The following is a 20055-nucleotide window of genomic DNA, read 5'->3' as shown; positions in this document are numbered from 1 at the left end:
ACTGTTCCCCAGGCACCATTCACCCGTTTGGAGAGGGCAAAGCAGAGGCATCCCCCAAGTCTTTTCTAGTTGCTCTTGGGATTTTGGGGATGTAGGGAGGAAGCAGTTGTGCTGGGGCTCCCCCAGCAGCAGGGTGGCAGCCCTTGGGCTTGCTTTCCCAGCAAGAGCTTTGCTGAGATGTTAGTGAACTTTTTATTTGTAATAGGAGGGAGGGGGAAAAAAAATCAAAGCTTGTCTTGCAAAAACTTGACTGGCTTGCTGTTGGTCGTAGTGATAGGGAATTCAAAAACAATACAGTAAAGTTGCCTGAGAATTTCTTATTAGATATTCACCAAGCTCTTTTCCCAGTGAGAGGAGGATGGGTATAAGCCGGGATGAGCCTTCCCTTTTATATGTTGATAAGAAGCTACACATTGGTTAGCACTGATTTTCCTCAAGAGAGGGAGTTTAGTTCTCTGTTTTATGGACAGGTTTCTCTCCAAACAGTAATATTTTATTGCTCTGGTTTACAACATGTGCAATCATATACTACCTAGAAATATAGAGCATATGTAGAGAAGGGAAAGAACCTAAGTAGCCTTTGCAAAACACTTAGGATGAGGGACCCTGTTCACAGGGTCCTGAAGGTAGACTCTTCTTTAGAAACATCAGAAAGATGGGAAAATGGAGGCATTAATGTCCATCGATCTTTAGCTAATGTCCAGGAATCGTTCCCGTGTGTGCTCACATGTGCCAGCTGACCCTGCTCCCAGAGCACTGATTTCTTTTCCGTCCTCAGAGCTGCTCTTTTTTTATAAAGCTGCTGTGCTGACTCTACAAAGGGTGACAGATTTTCACTTGATGAATTACAGAGTTATCTATCCTTGTCTGCTAATTGCACGGAGAAATTTCTCCATGACTTGTTTTCAAAGTGGTAACAACATTATTTCTTATTCTATGTCTGTAAGGTTTGGTGTGGAAGGAAACTAAACTGTTCTGATATTATTTCAGGTAATTCAGATATTTGTTTTCATTCTGGGGTTTGGGGGCTTCCTCAGGTTGTGTGTTTGTTTTGTAGATAAGATCTGCTGAAATGGTTACTATTTGGCATTTATCTCTATGGGAAATAGTTCCTTTAATCACTTTCTGTGCAAGGACGGAGAGGCTAATCCCGTGCCTCTGACAGAGGGTTATTTTTACGTAATTATTTGTCCAGCCCCTCAGTAGTATGATACCAGGAAAGAAGAATGATAATGTGACACTGTGCTAAGTGAACTCCAATCAAGAAACTAAGAGGGCTTTGTTGGGATTAGAAACTTGATACAGTTTTTTCTTTTGTCACAGAAGTATGTTTTCCAGCAGATAGACACGTTGGATTTTTCTAGCAGTAAAGTACATGATTTACTGGGGACTCACCGATTGCCACATTTCAGAGAAGTGAGTGTCAGGTTGGGAAGGGAAGATGAGGAAACAGGGTGTGCAGAGACGCAGCAGGAGGTAGCGCAGCCCTGCAATCGGGTGAAGAGCCTGCAGGGCTTTTGCCTGCCTCAGTGTCAGCATGTCTCCCACACAGATTTTTAAACATATACTTGGACCTCAGCGGAAATCAGGCAGGAAAATATTGTGAGATGAATACTCTGGACTTGTATACAGCTGTCATTTGCAGAGCACAAATTCACTTATAGTCTTTTTTACCTTCACTCACATTTTGATCACGAGGCTAACGCGTGGGATACAGCCTGGTTGTCTCAGGCATCTCATTTACCTCCAAGTGTAAGATGCTGAGTGGGTCAGTCCTTATAAAATAGATCCCCAAGTTTCCATTCTGAGGCGATGGAGAGCTGGGCTTCTCCTGCCAGCCTCCAGCAGGAAGGAGGGGAGCAGGAATCCCTCCCAGAGGCTTTCATGGGCATTACCTCTGTCCGAAGGCATAGGGGGACGTGGGTATGTACTCTGGGAGTGTCTGCTGGATACGTTGCAGTCAAGTGTTCAAGCTAGATTGTCGGATCTCACCTGAAATGTATATGACTTCCAGTTCCTTCCCAGTGCCAGGTTCTGTCAGAGGTGATGGGGAACCTTGCTCTGCACCATAGGTGGAGTATGAGGTGCAACCTGGAACCAGATGGGGGTTTTCTCTATAATGTATTTTAGACAACACAAGGGCTGCCCATAGGAAAAGTTTTCTGGTCTGTGCTTTGAGTTGGCATGTCTGGATTAATGCTGCTACCTTATTTCAGCATTGGGGTGGTGGAAGGTGAGCAAGGCGTGTGTATTAAGAGCTGTTTCTGCTCTGGTTTCCCAGGGATATGAAGCTGGATGGTGGACGCCAGTGCCATTCTACTGGAGTGTGTCTGAAAGAGATAATTGGTCTGGAAGGTGTGGAGCTCGGAGCAGACGGGAAGGTGGGGATGGTGCAGTTCCTACTCCCTTAGATTTTATGTAATAAGGGAAAAAATGGCTTAACTAATAAATATAAACATAAATTGTAACATGCAGTGTAACACAGTAGTTAAAGGACAGTATGTGCAAGCTGTAAATAAGCTTAGCAGACATTCAGAAGGACTGCCCAAGCTGTCAGTGCAAACAACTCTGTCTCCTTGAAATTTGCCTCTGGCAACATCTGAGTCTAAAGCATTACTGAATCGTGCAGCTTTCCCCTGGCTCTAACAGGAGATACCACTGCACAGTATATTGTCAGGGGCTTGAAAATAATTTCTGGTGAGAGTTGTAAGCTTTAATTCTGTTTGCTCTCAATTTTATTTAATAAAATAAATTTTGCTTAACAGTGTATTTTTCCAAAGAGCAGGAAGACAGTAGTACAAATGTGATGAGTATTTCAAAATCCAAGAGTGCATTCACTTGAATAGAATAAGCAATTATGAATCTTTAGGGCAAGTGATCCGTTTTAAACAAATATATAGAGGAGAGACAAGTTTAATCATAAATGAAAACATGTTTTACTGAAAGCTTGATTTACTTTTTACAGTTCAGTTTACCCAATCTGCTGTCATACATGGATTTAAAGGCCCTAGGTCAATGCTGCTACACATGGTGTGCTCACCTAACCAGGTGTCAGGCCAGACCACAGACTGTAAATTCCTGAGGACAATCTGTCTGCTTATAAATAAATGAAAGCTCACGCTTTATTTGATACCTGTTCTGACCTCCTCGTAAACTAGTCTAGAGTCTGAGACTCATTTTTTTTTCTTCAATATAATGTTATTTTTGGAAAGTAAACTTACAAGAGGCAAGGCATAGCGTATTCCTAGCCAAGGGTACAAGCAGAGGATCAGTATGCTCTAAAAATATTTTTGTTGCAAGTTATTCATTCACACTTAGTCCATGTTGGGAGGTAGTAAGTGATCTCCCGCAACCTTTGCTATAAACCGGAGCTCACTTACGACACCAATAAGACTCTGCCAGACAAAATCCTAAAGGAGAAAAATACCGGAGAAAGTGTTTTAAGTTTAACAGCGTCCAAGTGATTTGCCTCTGGCAGCTCTGTGCTGAGGGACCCGTATAGATGATGCTGTTTCAGCAGCAGCTGAAATCTGCTACAGAGAAGGCCCACTGAAAAAACCCCAATCAAACTGACATATTTTTAAATCTGACCCTTGAGTAGGATTTTGTAAATCCAGTGTATTAGAGCTTGTGTGTGTGTGTTTGTGGTTTTGTTTTGTTGAAGAATTAATGCCCTTGCAAAAGCTTTTTTTTGCATGGATAAACTGACTGCACTGAAGCAAGCATAGGTGACTGGTGTTTATTCATGTGTGCCTAACTATTAAATCCAGAAAATCCTCCACTAATTTGGCTTCCCTTGCTTCCAATTGGGATGCACCAAAGGCATCCCGCTGCGCTCGAGCTGGGCTGAGAATAACTGTCCGTTCTTTCTTTTTAGACGGTTTCTTATACACAGTTCCTATTTCCCACCAATGCTCTGGGAACTCGGAGAAACACGATAGACTCCACCTCATCCTTCTCCCAATTTCGCAATGCAAGCCATCGTAGCCTTTCTTTGGCAAGAGCTAACAGCACCCAGGGGAGCATTGATGCAGGTAACCTCTCAAGAAGCTTGTTTTAATATCCTTGGGTAACCTGATGATAGGCAGTTACTGTGAAGGATGGACGTATGTTATGTTTTAGCTCCCTTTTTTGCTTAAATTAAGCAAAATATAGTCTTGTGTCATGGGTGAAACACAGCTCATTCCCTGTTTGTTTAGCAAAGCTGGATTACTGATGATGGAAAGTTAAGTAAACAAGACTGCTGGTTGTATTGACAGCCCCTGATGGCACTCAGTGTGCCTCCTCCTGTCACCAACATTGTTTGTTCCTCCTGCATCAGGCTCGTCGTTACCTTCCTTTGCTGTGGAAAATTTACAGTGGCAACACGGTAGTCATAAGCTGAAGGTGTAAATCATACTTGTGACCTTTATTAGGCTGGAAAGGGCTGTGTTTACAAAACCAGGCACAAAACATAAGCCAAAGCACTATATGCTTAAGGTATTTTGGCATGTTAAATGAAACAAATCATAACATCTGCATAAGCAGATGAAAACTTGTTGCCGGGAATCAAAGTCATTGTCGAGCTTTATGTAATTTTGTATTTCTCTAAGCCCTAAATTCACATTTACCAGGTAATTCATAAGCTGTAGGTCCTCTATATCTTTGCAGATTGTATTAGTATTGAAATAGAGTTTTCAAGATTTGGAGAAATATTTCCACTCTTTCAAAAATCTTGCACGAAGATCATCTTGTGCATTTTCTGTGAACTCATTTGCCACTTCTGTTAAGTCCAAAGATTTCTTGATGTAATGAATTCCTTTCTTATATTTACCGTTGTTTTATAGGTAGCGACCTGGGAGACTTTGTTGAATACGACCCAAATCTTTTAGACGATCCCCAATGGCCGTGTGGCAAACATAAGCGGGTTTTAATATTTCCTTCATATATGGTAAGTGATATGCAAAATTAGGTGTGGCACAGATAAATTTTGGTAACAATATTTGGAAGGTTGATGTTACATTTGGCCAAATTTTAAGAAGATCATTATTATTATTTTTAATCTACTAATAACAGCTGTTTGGAATGCTTTGTTCTAAATGACAGTTACTTACCAGGACATGTAAAAGCAAACTCGTGGAGGTGTTACAAAAGTAAATGCTTTTATTACTGCTGTATTTCATAAATGCTTTAGATGAAAGGCTTGTTCAAACAATGTGTTCATTCTCTCGCATTCAGAGGAAAATTTATACTTCCTCTGATTGGCATCTATTACAAAATAGGAGGATGCCCATTAGGGTTTTTCTGAAGTCATGAAGCTGCATTGTGTTTTGATGCTTATCGTTCACTCCTCGGAACAGCACTTTGGTGTCTAGTAGAGCCTTTGTTTCCCAGGTATTTATTTCACCATGGGATAGGCCTTCCTTTAATTGCAGCACTTATGAGCAGAGCCTGTATTTTTCTCACTGTGTCCCAACCCGTAAACAATACAGACACATAACTGTTCCTTGATCTGTGCTCAAACTCAATGTTTTCTGTGCTGGGAGACTTTTTTTGGTTGCACCAAGTCTGGTGCAGTGCCATCATATGCGTGTGAGCATGTATCTGTCTGAATCGTACATCCAAAGTAGTAGTAGGCAGCAGGGAAAAGCTTCTTTTATTTTTCTTCCCAAAGTGGTGACGTAGTACTCTTATCTATGTACAAATAGGATAGGATTTGAAACACTGAAGTCTAAAGTGTTACCCATGTCCTCACTTAACTTGGAACAGAAGATATTATTTAAGAAACTGCTAATGAATGTAAAAATACAGTCTTTGTAGGTTCTCTTCTGCCCTCCACTCTGGTCTTTATTTGATAGTAGGACTCTTGGGTGCTCCTTCTTCAAAATAAATGGATTTCAGGTGTTCCATGTAGATTGAAGCTTATCTCCTTGCTGGCAGGAGAGTTCTGCCTGTTGCACAGAGAGGCTTAATTGAGCTCTTGAGGCTATGTTTGTGCTGAGTTTTCGAATGGAAGTCCAGTATGTCCTCTGCTTACTTTCAGCCAGTTTTACTTTTAGGGTTGGCAAGTTATTTTTTGGCTGCCAACCCACAGAGTGTCAACCTTTTATGGCAGCTACATCTGGGTGGGAAAATGTTTTGTTAGGTTTTGATATGGTTATTGTCATGGAGAGGGAGCTGTCTTCCCTCAAAGAGAAAGGCATTGTTAACTGGCATCCAAAGTGAACATAGCTTTAGCTGTCATGGTTGGGTTTCTAACCTTCCTCAGGCTGCAAATGCATGCCAGGCAATCTGAGTCCTCCAGGATCATCTGAGATCTTTGATCTCTTTTCGACTTGGTGTTGAGATGGACATGGTTGGCTGAGTCAAAACACGGCAGCCAGGATAGCGTCCTGCAGGGGAGGTCTCCGTCTGAGGGGAGGTCTCTTTGAAGCCGTTTTTTTCCATATGCTGGTTACCTCCAGCATTTTGAGGTCCGTATTTGTACTTCTATTGCAAAAAGGAGCTGACTGGGGATTTCCACTGGTATGGCTAGATACTTTAAAAGTGAAACTTGGACTTCAAGGGCAATTGTTAAAATCAATGCCATTGTCTAGAGTATATCTGCATTGACAGGAGTCTCCCTGCTTTTTCATTTTCTCTAGGGGTTAATTGCTGCTGTGTCTGGAAAAATGTCTTATTTGACATTTTGGAGTTTTTTGCCTGAATTTCCATTTCAGCCCTCACTTCAGCGCTGCCTGAGGGTCTGCAGCACTCCCATCTCCCTCTCTGAAGGCAGGCACTGATCTAAGGGCTGAAAGACATTAAGTGCTGTGTTTCTTTTGGTGAGAATCACAGGCACGTACCTTGTTCAAGGATGTCACCCGCCCCCCCATCGAAGCAACATAGCTGTGATGTCATGCAGGAGCTGCACAGCTTTCCAAGAAACTGAAGAGCGGGTGGTTGTTCTTCAGCGCTCGTCTGAGAGATTTCACGGGGGGGATGGTGCTTCATTCAGCTGAGAGGAGAAAAGGTAGTGCTGGAGCGTCCTGAGAGCTTGCAGGTTAAATAGGGTTTTGCACCTCGGGCTGCGGGTAAGGAGGGCTTGTGCATCGAGCTGGTGAATATAAGGCCATATTGGCTATGTAGGAGAACTTACTTGCATCTGTATTAGACTTTCCTGACTCAGCTGGCGTTCCCCCTCCCTGCAGTTCACATCAGTGTGAACAGGAGCATAATAGGCTCTAATTTCAAATAATTTTCTTCCCCAAATATAAAAATCAGCGTATGCTGCAATTAAACCAAATTGCAATCTGAGGCCAGCAAGAAACCTGTGGTTTTTTCCCTGACCGTGCACAGCCGTCGCGGTAGTGACAGACCTCTGCCAAATGACCGCAGAGCTGTAGAGCTACTGTACACAGATTGAAACCAGTCTCTGGTCCTAAGCGGAATATAGCTGTAATTACTGCCTCTCGCAAGTGCCGGAGCAGCTGAGAGCAGCTCTGATGTCAGCGCGGAACATTGTGTTGTGTGTGGAGAGCTGCAGCTTGTAATTAAAGTTTTGTTACTTGGTCAGCATTTAGCATAAATGCTTGGCAGCTGCAAGGTTGTGGATATTCCCCCCCACCCCTTGCCTCCATATGGATGTCAGAGCAGTTAATGGGAGGAAGGTGTGTGAGAGGAGTGTGAACACATGGCGGTGTGGATGAGCGAGGCTGGGTGCTGGGCTGCAGCGCTGGCTGCGGGATAGAGCTAGAGCTACATGCGCTGATATTATTCCTGGGAGCCTGGCTCGTGCTCTGCAGGCCAGGATTTCTCCACTGTTGAGGTCTGTGTGAATGCTCCATCAGTAAACACTGCAGGCTTTATCCCGAGGCGTAAGACGGACAAAATGTGTGGTCCGGCCTGGATTTTACCCTGAAATACATGGAGTTAGCACTCGACATGCAGTTCCTTCCATTTTTGTGGAGCCTGAGTTTGTCGTCACTGGCATTGACTTTATACTCTTGTAATTTTACTGAGCTGAATTAGTCCTGACTTGCAGAGGATTTTTAACTGCAAGTCCTCAGCTGTTTTCAAGAGGTAGCTGAGCTTCCTCCTTGAAGATAGCTGTGGGGAAGGAGAAATGCTTTCAGTTTGGTCTTTTTGTTGCAGCGAAGTTCCTGGCTTGAAAGGGTATACGCTTCCCTGTCGCATTTCTAAAAGTAATACCCACAAAGAGCCTGTCAAGGGACGATTCTGAAAAAGCACCTTCAATACTTTCCCAACACAAACTCTACGGCTTCTATTAATTGTATTAGTCATATTTAAATTCTGGTCTGCCCTGGAGAAATTACTTCACTTTGTGTTGTCTTTGTAGGAGAGTCTACAATCTCTGCTGCAATATAAACAGTAAGAGGTAGAAAAATTTCACGCTGGGGGGTGGGCGGGAGGAGGGAAACATCATGTCATGGTTAACAGATGTCTTCCTGGCTGATACTGCTAAAACAGGAATTCTTGCAGATTCTTAAATCTCTCTAGAATAGGAACTTTGTCTACCAGACAGTGCAGTAATTTCTTTGCTAGAGTCTCGTGTCAACCAGCGTATGCCCAGCCTCGGCCGTGCCTCCCTGGCCTCCCTGCATTCTTGCCAGCAGAAACAAACTCCTTCCATGCAGGAGGAGAAAACTCACTCTGCAACAGGCGTGAGGCTGACCCTGCAGTCCTGCTTTTGTTGGTAACACGGACACACAGGACCGTGTTAGCTGGCTGCTGTGCACTGCCAAATCTTGCAGCAAAAGAAAAAAAGCCCAGATCATCTTGACTTTGAGTGACCCTTCTGTAATAACATCCTTGCAATATCCATCTATTGGTGCCCAAGGGATACACTTGGAAATTGGTTTGGGTACTTAACTACAACTTCAGTGCCTTGGTTTAATTATGTCAAAACAAATTGACATCTCTACACCACTAATAAAAAAGCACCGTTGCAAAAGTCTGCAGTGCTCTTACAGCGGGCTGACTCTCAGCCTGCATTTGCCAGGACTAGTGTCGAGCACAGCCAGGCTGCATTATTAAATATTAGTCCTCCAATGTGATTTTAAAATTAGAAGTGCTTGCTGCCCTCGCCGTTTAGTCTAACAAAAGCCCTGCACGATGATTCGGTCTCTCGCTTCCCCGTTCTGTCTTTCACAAGGAGTATCAAGGTCAGGCATACTCTGCTACAGCCAGCGTCCTTCGGTGCCATCACCCTATTCTTCGAGCTGCTTCCGTAGTTGTAAATTAAGCATCTCCAGACTGCTTCTTTATCAGCTGCTGACCTTGTACCCAAAAGCCTCAGGGAGCAGAGGATCACAGTGGTGGCATATAGTCATATTTAAACCCTGTGCTGTATGTTTTTGATGCTATATTTGGCTGAGACTCCAATAAACACATATTTTGTAACAATGACGCACTGTATTAATTGAGAATTATTTCAGTGTGTTAACCGTATAAAATAAACTAGCATCCTTCCATGTACTTTAATTCGAAGAGGCAGTTTTGAGATTAATTGCTTTGTGAAGTTCTAAATCTTTCAGTTTAAAATCCGTGAATGTTAATAACTTTCTAACAATGGAAACATCTTTTAGTCATCCTTTTCCTTTTGGGTTTTTTTTTGGTGTTTAGGGTTTTTTTATTTTTATAAAGAAGGAATCTCTCCTATTTTCCATCCTTGTTTTAAGCCTCTGCCGTAGCAGGATTTCCCATATATATGCATCTTCAGCCATAAAGATATGCATTAGGTTACTAACGGTTTATAGCTACATAGCTGGTCACCTCTGGTACGCATTAAGGTAGCTAGCCACTGCGGAGTCATTGACTTCTTTTATTTGTTACGTGGTTGAGAACTTACCATTGACCTACCACAAGTCTGTTAAAGGTATCAGTCTTCTGTCTGCTCTCTGTGAAGTAGATCTGTCGGAGGGTGCACAGTAAGGACAGCTGAAGAGAGCCTATCGTATTCCTTTTATTCACCTGTTTTATTCTGATTTTATCCTTCTTAAGCGGGAGATAGAGGCATCCAAGGCTAGATCATCTTTTACTGGTAGCATGCCAAAGTAGGATTTATTTTCAACAATATTTCATCTTGCCAGTCTTTCCAACCATTTCAGGCATCCTCCCTCCTCCCCTATTTATGAAACTATATATACAGCTTTCCTATGAGAAAGCAGCTGCTTGAAAATGCTTGTGAATAACACGCAAGCTAACCTCCAAGTTCAAAACTGCCAGCCATGCAAGAAGTGTGCAGAGTACAGACTTCAGCCGAAGCATTCGTCATGTTGTCCAGGCATCTGTCAGCTACCATATATCAAGGCTTTCATTTATCTTGTGCAACTTCCATCGCCAAACTAAAATATACATACACAGATTTGTATACAGAGAACGTGAACAGAGCTCACGAAGGAGTATTGCTGAATGCTGGAGTGAAATGTGTTTTGTGCAAATAAGCTGTGAGAAACAAGGCAGACGTTTCTGGATGACAGAAGTTACAAACATTCGAGATTAGAGTATGAGGGAGACAGTTTGGTAGTTCCCAGTGCTTTGCTCGTGTGGCTGACGGCTCTGGGAGTGCAGAGTGCCTGCCTGGTAGGGAATAACATTATGTATAAGAAAACATGTTTGGATAGAAAAATGCTGTGCTCCTTTTAGGGAAATATTTGCAAACCCTTTGTAAAATTTGGGGCATCGGTGTTAAATAGTGCTCTACACGGGCAATACCAGAATTATTCCAGACAGACAAAAATCCACGCCATTTACAGTCATATCTTCTCCTCGACACGGGGGCTTCATTTGGGACTCACGGGCAGCTCAAACACAATGAAATGGCCTAAAACAGAGAAGAGAAGCATAAACCGAGCAGAGACCAGGCGGCGAAGGATGACATTAGGTCAGAGCCCTCCCGGGTCAGATCCCAGCTGGTCCTTGTGGGTCGCTGGGCCACCCCAGAGATTTCCTCCACTCCATCCCTCGTGGGCAGGGGCAGCAGCGGGGGGGTTGTTACTCAGTGCCAAGCCAGTCGTGGGGTGCAGGAGGTGCCCTGGGCAGGAACGGGGTCAGGGACCAGGATTTCTACATAGCCTCGTGGGTGCTGTACAGCAAGAGGGGTGCTTGGGTGCCTAGTCAGAAACAGTTAGAAGGGATAACTGATTAAATCACTCAACAGACATGAATTCAGCATTGCTTTCAAATTACCTGTCAACAGCTTTATCTATCTATCTATGTATCTATCTATTCTGTCTGTCTGTCTGTCTGTCTGCCCCTCTGGTGGGCAGAGTCCTGCATGCATGCAATTCTATAGGCACCGGCCAGGCAAACAGCATCCCACTGCTCAGAGTCAGGATTCTGCAGCAGCTATGAAAAAAAACAAGCAAAGGCGGGAAAAAAAAAAAGTTGCACAATTCCTTTTCTTGAGAATAAGGGCAGTTAGTTGAGCTCTCCAGCATGGCACTGACAAGATGAGACAGCTGCCTTAGAGCCAGTGTGTTCAAACATGCTGCTGTTATCCTGTTACATGAATCAAAACCAGCACACACCAGCTTTCATCTGGATTTCATTATTGTGATTTATATCATAGAGACTGTTGTCTCGCAGGAAGCAACAGTATTCTAACTTGGAGGGGGAGATTCTTATCAACAGGACAAAATTGACAAACCTTTCTGTTTAAAAATAGCTGTACCTCCTTACCATTTTCAGTTTTAAGCTGTCTGCTTATTCTTAAGCCTTTGAGTGCTTTGCTTTAAATAAAATTAGAAGAAGAAAAAAAGAGCTTTTCTCCTAAAAAAGAATTTAACTGAATTCTGGCAAATCTCCCATGGGCTGGAGGAGTCCCAGGTAAAACAGACGGTGCCTGCAGAGCGGCCATGGGGAAAGGTGCACTCCAGGGGGCTGCTGCTGCTGCTATGTGGCAGAGCCCGGGGCTCTTCCCCTTGCGCAGTGGCCCCCAGAGCTGGGGTCACGCCAGCACCTACTTTTTGGAGGTGAAAGCAACTGAAGCTTTCTGTCCAGCATAAATTCTGTGCCCTTCAGCTGAGTCCGGATGTCCTCCCTCCACTGCTGTAGTCTTTCTGCTGCAAAGTGGTTTCTGTCGTGCACATGAGGTTTGTGCATGGTTGCATCCTCCTCCATGCAAGGGAGGGTGATTACCTGGGGAGAGCCAAAGGCAAGTCTGCCAGAAAAAAAATGATCATTTTGAGGGAGATAATTAAGATAAAACCAAGGAGGTCCGTGGTAATGGAGAGCAAACAATGGGCAGTTGGGTTTGCAGTGAAGCATGAAATAAGGTGTCATGTAGCTTTGCACGGTAGCACCAAGCTCACTCTTTCTAGGATTGCCCAATACAACCAAAAAATGCTGGTAGTAACTGAAATAATCTTTGGATTACAGGAGGTAACCTGTATGTGCTCTTGACTCTGTAAGAGCAGCATGGACCAATGTTTCTGTACTTAGAGTAGGAGGTGGCACTGGTCTGAATTATATTAAGTGGCTTGTTTCAATAATCCTCTTACGGCAGTACTAAGAGGAACCTTCTTAGTAACACATGAAACATCCAACATATCTGTGTGTCCGAAGCACCAACTTGCTGATGATCCTCTGGCCACAAAACCAAGGAGCAGGCAGGCAGCAACATCTCAGGGAAAGAAAAGAGAGGGGTAATTGGTAAGATCTTCGTTCTTTTCCTTCGGAGGGCTGGGCCCTTTCAGGTGAGATGAAGCACGTGAGAAGCTGTGGGTGACAAAGAACCATGGCCACAGGGTTGTGTGCGTACATCCTTCCAACTTCAGCAAAATTAAAACCAGGCAGACCCACTCATTCAGTTGAAGCCTTTCCCTCTGACCTTGGCTAGGGCAAGTTTCTCCTCCTCCCGGTCTTTTCCTCTCTTCCTTTTATTCAGTCATGGTAGCGCGTTGCCTGCCTCAGCGTCAAGACAGCGTATGAATTTTTAACCTCAATGGCACTGCAGCATCCGCCTGGACCTGCACTCAAGCTCATCCATACGCATGCAGGATAGCAGGAGTGGCTGAGGAGGGTTGATGTGGCTTTCTCCTTTTTGACGATTTCTTATAACTGGCAGTTTTTTGTAATAGGACTGAATTTCCTTAATAAATTATCCCCTTTACTGAGCGAAATTTTGACTGGTGCTTAACATGTAACTGTGTTAGTGGGGGCTCACAAGCGTTTATACTTATGACAACAGCACGCAACTGTTGCGCGTGACGTGCCCAGCAGAACTACCTGCCAGGACGTAGTGGGGAGCAATTGATCCGGACAGATGTTGCTTCTCATACCTGCAAATCAGATAGATAGCAGAATGGCGCACTTTATAAAAGGTGTGTATGACCATAACAACACCCTGTGGCAAGAAGTTGTTTTTTTCCTCTCTTACTACAGTGTGTTTACCTCAAATACTACTGTGTGCTATTCAGGGGAAACACATGCTCCGCTTTCTTTTAAATTCCTGTAATTATCCATTATGTCAGTACCATATCTCCTAAATAAAGTGCAAGAAAATTTAGGTATATTTTACTCCCCTTTTTGCTCATTTCGCATCCAGACAAGAACATGATCCCGTAACAAGAGTCGTCCAATTGCTCTGTAGAGCCATTGCACTCTCTCCTACCCAAAGCCCGTCCATATACTATTTTAATTAGTGAAAAAAAACCCTGCAAGCATATCCAGTCAGTCTTTTTTTGGCTGATTTAGATTTCCCTGAGGATATAATACAGCGAGGCTCCATCTTCTCTAAAGAAGGCATAGCATGCAACAAGTGTTTTGAATGCCTCTTTCCACCTCTTGTTTAGCGTTAACAGTCCTTTGCCATAATACAGGTTAACCACAAACAGAAATTAGAAGGGGAAAATTATTTTACTGGAAGGAGAATACACTGCACTGCAGACTGCTGCTCTCCCACTGCTGGTGCTTGAAGCTGGCTGAGAGCTGGGTGCCTGGGGACCAGGTTGTCCCCTGGGCTGCCCATGCTGGGAGTCTTCTCTGCTCCTGTCCGAGGGGCAAAGACCCAAAGCCAGGAAGAGAATTGGCACGTACCCAAAATTAAGGTTGGTTTGTTGTTCAGCTAATAGATTTTGGCCAGGAGAGTGATGACAGAGATTTGGGTAAAATGCTTTGTGGATAAAGACTGAAGGAATGAGAGAAGTGCTGCACACCCATAGATGTGATCACTGGCATTGCGGTACTGGCCGGGAGGACCCTCTGCTTCTTGGGGAAATTCTTGAGGTGACAAAAAGGAATAGCAAGTGCAATGTAAAGGAAATAGACCATACACTTTGAATGTTGTCCTAACTCAGTATTTTTGTCCATTTATTGCCTAACATCACAGAATCACAGAATGGTAGGGGTTGGAAGGGACCTCTCGAGATCATATAGTCCAACTCCCGTGCTAAAGTAGGATCACCTAGAGCAAGTTGCACATGATCATGTCTAGGTGGTTTTTTGACTATATCCAGAGAAGGAGACTCCACAGCCTCTCTGGGCAGCCTGTTCCAGTGCTCTGTCAACTTATGACAGCATTACTATCTTGCACTCTACTGAATGAGCTGTTGCGGTGGCTAATTAGCTATTTTATCACAAATATACACTATGGCAGTCAAGAATTTGTACCAGCAGTTCCTTTGAAGAATCAATTTGAGAGAAACTCACAGTATGTCTCAGAACTGCATAGACATACACACACAAAATCTGGTCATCGAATCGGTTATTGTGACGATTTTTTTTTGGTTTAACAAGACTTCTCAGCTAGGTTTTATCCACCCACATTTAGCAGTTCTTGGAGGATCCTAATAAGGTATGTGTGGTTTGGGGCTTGTGCTGAACAGTTGTCTCAGATTTCAGGTCACTTGTTCTGACAGAGCAGTCACAAACAAATTGTTGTCTTAATTCAGACTTAATTTTCCCCTCTACTGAAAGAATTGGGACCGACTGACACCTGTTTGGTATTCCTTGCTTTTGGGAATCAAGTGATCGTGTTTGTTACAAACTAAAAGAGCAATTCTCTCTTGGCCATGTGTTACAGACCACAGTCATAGACTATGTGAAGCCATCAGATCTCAAGAAGGACATGAATGAGACCTTTAAGGAGAAGTTCCCTCACATCAAGTTAACCCTCAGTAAAATAAGAAGGTACGTTGCAAAGCTTGGTAAGGCTGCAACATCCTGCAGCTGTCTCACATTTCATTGCAATTGCTGCTGTACATGAGAGGAAGCACAGGACTGATTGATCTTCCAGGAGCAGTGGCCAGCAGAGGTGCAGAATAAGTCAGGTGATTGCTTTGCTTAGTGGGCTGAGTAAACAAGATAGGGGAATGTACACACATGCACCCATCAAGTGTCAAACACAGCATCTAATGGGATGAGGATGTGAGCTGGGCATGTGTTGTACTAAATATCCAGAAAAATAACACAACAGAGCCTCTACGCTCATGGCAATTAGCTTAAAAAGAGGGTGAGGAAAGAGAAATGCTGAGTTTTGTGCCTTGTCCAGAGAGCACAGCCAGAAGCAAAACACATGGTCAAGCTTCACAGCAAAGCTGTAGTATTTCATCACTGTTTCCAGTGTAGCAGGCTAGACACATTGCTTCACCGAAGTAATGATAATTTAATTTGACTGAAGTGGCCAGAAGGATACTGAGTCGTGTTGCTCTGTAACCAGACAATTCTGCAGTACATGGAAAGAGTGTCGCTTTGGATTTGACCAACCATAACCAGCAGTAAAGCTGCATATAGAGCACAGGCAGTCAAGCTGTTGTTACTTAATAAATTGCATGCAGCTTAAAACCTTTGATGAAATAATGTTACTAAAAATGTCAGAGCTTTTCACTTGCTTTTGTAGTTCGATGCAGCTGTCTATTGGGGGCAGTGAGGAGGAAGGGTGAGGACAAAATGTGCCATGAAATGTGTGCCCAAAACAGAGCATAAAGATATCTGCCCAGTAAATTACGTTTTCCTTTTCCCCTCCATTTTACTAAGCAGGAATCTCTGAAAGGCTGACTCTTTGGGTGAAATGAGAAATGCTTTAAAACGCAGTTCACAGCATACTTGTCTGGTCTCTTTACTCAGCTTGAAGAGAGAAATGCGCAAGCTTGCTCAAGAAGAATGTGGTTTTGAAGAGCCCACGGTGGCCATGGCCTTTGTCTACTTTGAGAAGCTCGCTCTCAAGGGGAAGCTGAACAAGCAGAATAGAAAGCTTTGTGCTGGAGCCTGTGTTCTTCTAGCAGCCAAAATTGGCAGTGACCTCAGAAAACATGAAGTCAAGCATCTTATAGATGTACGTATCCATAGGTTTCCAGTGTTCCTTCTACGTGAAGTGCCCCTGTGTGTTCTATGCAAGCCTGCTTGTCAGTGGTCATGCGCTCCTCTAGGTTTCCAGCTGTACAGCCAGCTAAATTTTTTTTTGTTATACATTTATATGGAAATCGTAGTGAACAATGGCACTGCAGAGGCATGGGAGGCTCCTTTGATGTGATTGAAGACCCTGGTGTCAGATACTGTGAGGTCTGAGAGTTATCTGACCACCATTCTGCCAATATAAGTCAAAAGTTAACCCTCATGAAATTCATTTTGCTTTTAATTATGTTTTCAAGAGTGTCAGTAAGGACTCTCCTTTGAGAGGTAAATACAGATACTAATTTCAGAGGGAGTCTAATGGACTACCAAGCTTGTATTTCTTTCATCAAGTTAAGCTTTTGGGCAGGCAAACCTAAAGAAGTGTTCCCATTAGAACACCTCACCCCAGCTGTTTTTTTATAGAGTAAGGTGTTTGGTCTTCCACTCACTCCACTCACTGCACAAGAAAGAGTTAACAGAGGGGCGTGTTTTTCCATAATCCATTTGCAAGCACGGAGATACCAATCTGATTTAATGCTACAGAAATTTAGGGCAGGCAGCTGGGTACGTGGCTACCACCAAGTCACTTAGTTCAAGAGAGATGGAAACTTGGTTGTGGGGCAGAACTGGACTCATGCCCTTCCGCCACAGGCACACAGCTGGGTTGACAAGTCAGTTTGGTAGAAAGCCCTCCGAATAACCAGAAAAAAAAAAAAATCAACCTGGTGGGAGTTGGAAGATCTGGCCTCTTTTGCTATCCTGAAAGGATTTGTTCCATCCTTAAGTCACATTGAGCTTTTCAGTAGACCCAGTGAGCAGAGAAGGAGCAAGCCAGGGAGATCATGAGAAGTGGACAGGGATGGGAAATATCCCTGAACAGCTGGTTTCCTATTTGTAGCATCCAAATCCAGTGAAAACAGCAGAGTAGATGGGAAGTTTAGTACATTACAGCAGAAAGCCAACTATGAAACCCATCTCATCCCCCTTGAGGATAGTAGTTTCTATTACTCACTGTTCTTATGGTTGTTGCAGATGACACCTTCTGCCTCTGAGGTATTAAGATCAAGTGTATCTAACTGTAGCAGAAATAATTTCCCCAATAGTGTGTTGTAACACAGCCTAATGCTGAAAGGAAAATTAGTGATTTCAAGCAGTGCAGGAAGTTTGCAGGCAGTTACGAGACGCGTGTCTTCCATTACACAAGTTATTTCGATGTTTGCATGAAGCCAGGAGTTTCCTCTTCCTGCAGTGGTAATCACTATGATCGTTAGAAGATGTATCTGCTGGAGATGGAATGAGTGAAAGGGCAAACATGTCAGAAATAGCATGGCTGGCTGAGCTTTGTAAGTTCCCCTTCACAGTAAGGAATCGGTACATCCAGTTCATCCTGCTCTCATTTTCTAAACTTAGAGCCATGCAAGTCCAGCAGGGCAGAGGTTTAATGACAGCACCACGCTTGTTTTGAATAATGTAATCTGTAAGAAAGCACTAGAAAGTCAAATCCTCATTCACAAAGACTTCCCCCCACCACCCTTGTCTGTCACTGCAGAAACTGGAAGAGAAGTTCCGGCTGAACAGGCGAGAGCTGATCGCCTTCGAGTTCCCGGTCCTGGTGGCCTTGGAGTTTGCTCTCCACCTTCCCGAGCACGAAGTGATGCCGCACTACAGACGCTTGGTGCAGAACTCCTAGCGCTGGCTGCCCTGCGGGGAAGGGGCTCCTGACTGTTCCCGCTTGGCTCTCCTGAGCCACAGTTACTACTGGAAATGCAAAATCAGACTCCTAACACTTCACTCTCTCTCTCTCTCCCCCAGAACAGTATTTCCGGCAACATATAGGAAACACTGCGTTGACGTAAGACTCTCAGCTTTGACAAATTTATGTATCGTTACCTTCTCAAAGCAGGTGAAGACTGAGCTGTTGGTAAATGGTTAACATGCTGAAACTGGGTGGTGACTGACCCTACCTGTGGGGACTACAGCTATAAAAGTAGGCAAAAATTTGAAGGGCAGCCTCCATGACCACCCCTCTCTCCATCACACAAACCTTGGAAGCCCACGTGAGTGCATTCTCATAGCGCTTTTTCTACAGACCTGCTGCAGCTTCCAAGAGGACTTCTTAACGTGAAAAAGCTTTTAAAGAGGATATCTTCACTGTGTCAAAAAGAATGTGCCAATCTATTTTTGTATCAGCAATTGAAAGTGCACTTTTTCCTGTGGGGTGTTTGTGTGTGTATCCATGTGTGTGTGCGTGTGCGACACCGAACTGATCTCAGTCCAGGTGGTTGGCTTAGCTGTTTCCGAGTGTATCAGTTACCGATGGCGAAGGTCAAGGTGACCTTACGTGTTTACTTCTTGAAAAACATAACTACTGGAAAAGCAGTAAATGGGATCATTTTTGGACACTTGTTTTTTTTATTCTCTGATCTTTCCAACATTGTACCTTTGAAAGGATTACACTACTACTACTACTATGAGAGAAGGATCAGCAACTGACCTTGAGTTTTCAGTCATGTTTGTGATAAAGATGAAAGCCTTGGTATGAGATTTCCATGTCATGTTTTTTAAAAATATCTTGTGTTAAGCCACATGCATATTTTTAACCTTCGCACTTTTCCCACTGTGGAGATGGTTAGACTTGCACTCTGTAGTGTTGTATTTCTGTGCTCTATGTTAGAGTGCATAATAAGCACATTTATTGTGCTGTATCTTAAAACAGTGTTTTATTAAAAAAAAAAAAAAAAGAGTAGGGCTCAGCAGTATAACAGGTGTCTTAAGGCTCCAACAGCAGGGGCATCAGCTATCGTTGAAGTTTTTGGTTTTTAACTAGAATTGACTGTGCAAAACCTAAAATCAGTGCCCATTGAAGTTAAAAGGTCCAGTTCCTTTAGACATTTCAGTACTGGAGTTTTACAGTCAAACTTCTTGCAGCTTCCCTGGTTCTGACTGGACACCCAGAAAGCCAGAGGGTTTCATCCAAGCTCCCCGATGCTACATACACACTAAGCTAGCGCCATGCTTACGGACATCGTTCAGTTGTTGTTATCCTGTGGGATTACACCCCTGTCCAATCTTCTCCTGTGCTAGTTCACTTAATAAGCCTTGCCCTCGACATGCCCCACACGGATCTGGTAAAGTCAAATACTTACAGTTATGGTATTTATAAAAAAAAAATTAAAATCTCAAGCATGAGATTTTAGCTGAAGCCTTACCTCTCTAAGTTTGGGAGTGCTTGCTCAGAGTATGGAAAGGGCTTGTGAGCAGAGTGTAGAGAAGTGGGACATACCAGAGGATGTAAACACACTAATGCTTTTTTTCGCTCTTAATCAGTTTTATTATTTCCTTCAGTTAGGCCAGGAAACATCCAGTTTCTTTACCAGCTTTGGCTCCTTTAAATTCTAGTATGAAAAACGCCTGCGTATGATTGCTCTATAGGGTCTGGAAAGGTTACACATGTCAGGACAAATGGGAATTTGTTTGATGCTGTTGCTCTTCCTCCATTTTAAGGGGGAGGGTGACTATGCTAGCTTACAGTTATTATTAATACTTACCTAATTACTGATTAGATACATTCCAACAGGATTGGGGAGGAGGGGGTAAAGAGAAAAGCGTGCACTTACCTCCCTGGTGCAACACCCCACACTGCTGCAACCCACGCGTCACTTGGCTGGCTGCAGAGTGAGGGGAGGGGAGGGGAGGGGGGCCCTCACCGGCACTCTTGCTCCCTCCTTCTCCTCCTCCCGG

At 43.6% G+C, this 20055-nt stretch overlaps 2 protein-coding genes across 4 annotated transcripts in view; one reads left to right on the top strand and one right to left on the bottom strand.

Moving 5' to 3' along the window:
* Positions 1-18528, top strand: part of CABLES1 (Cdk5 and Abl enzyme substrate 1) — a 72581-nt gene extending 54053 nt beyond the window's left edge. For both annotated transcript variants that reach the window (XM_075744253.1, XM_075744252.1), the window contains 6 exons: positions 2282-2381; positions 3878-4034; positions 4827-4930; positions 15005-15111; positions 16048-16255; positions 17864-18528. In XM_075744253.1, the coding sequence (XP_075600368.1) occupies positions 2282-2381; positions 3878-4034; positions 4827-4930; positions 15005-15111; positions 16048-16255; positions 17864-18004 (817 nt within the window). In that variant the 3' untranslated portion in view covers positions 18005-18528. The remainder of the gene's footprint in view (positions 1-2281; positions 2382-3877; positions 4035-4826; positions 4931-15004; positions 15112-16047; positions 16256-17863) is intronic.
* Positions 10011-20055, bottom strand: part of SLC35D4 (solute carrier family 35 member D4) — an 82593-nt gene continuing 72548 nt past the window's right edge. For both annotated transcript variants that reach the window (XM_075744258.1, XM_075744259.1), the window contains exon 14: positions 10011-10804. In XM_075744258.1, coding sequence (XP_075600373.1) covers positions 10775-10804 — 30 coding nt within the window. In that variant the 3' untranslated portion in view covers positions 10011-10774. The remainder of the gene's footprint in view (positions 10805-20055) is intronic.

The sequence above is a fragment of the Balearica regulorum genome, chromosome 2 (assembly GCF_011004875.1).
Source record: "Balearica regulorum gibbericeps isolate bBalReg1 chromosome 2, bBalReg1.pri, whole genome shotgun sequence".
Taxonomy (NCBI): domain Eukaryota; kingdom Metazoa; phylum Chordata; class Aves; order Gruiformes; family Gruidae; genus Balearica; species Balearica regulorum.
Note: the sequence above shows the minus strand (reverse complement) of the source record. Positions and strands in the feature narration are given on the sequence as shown.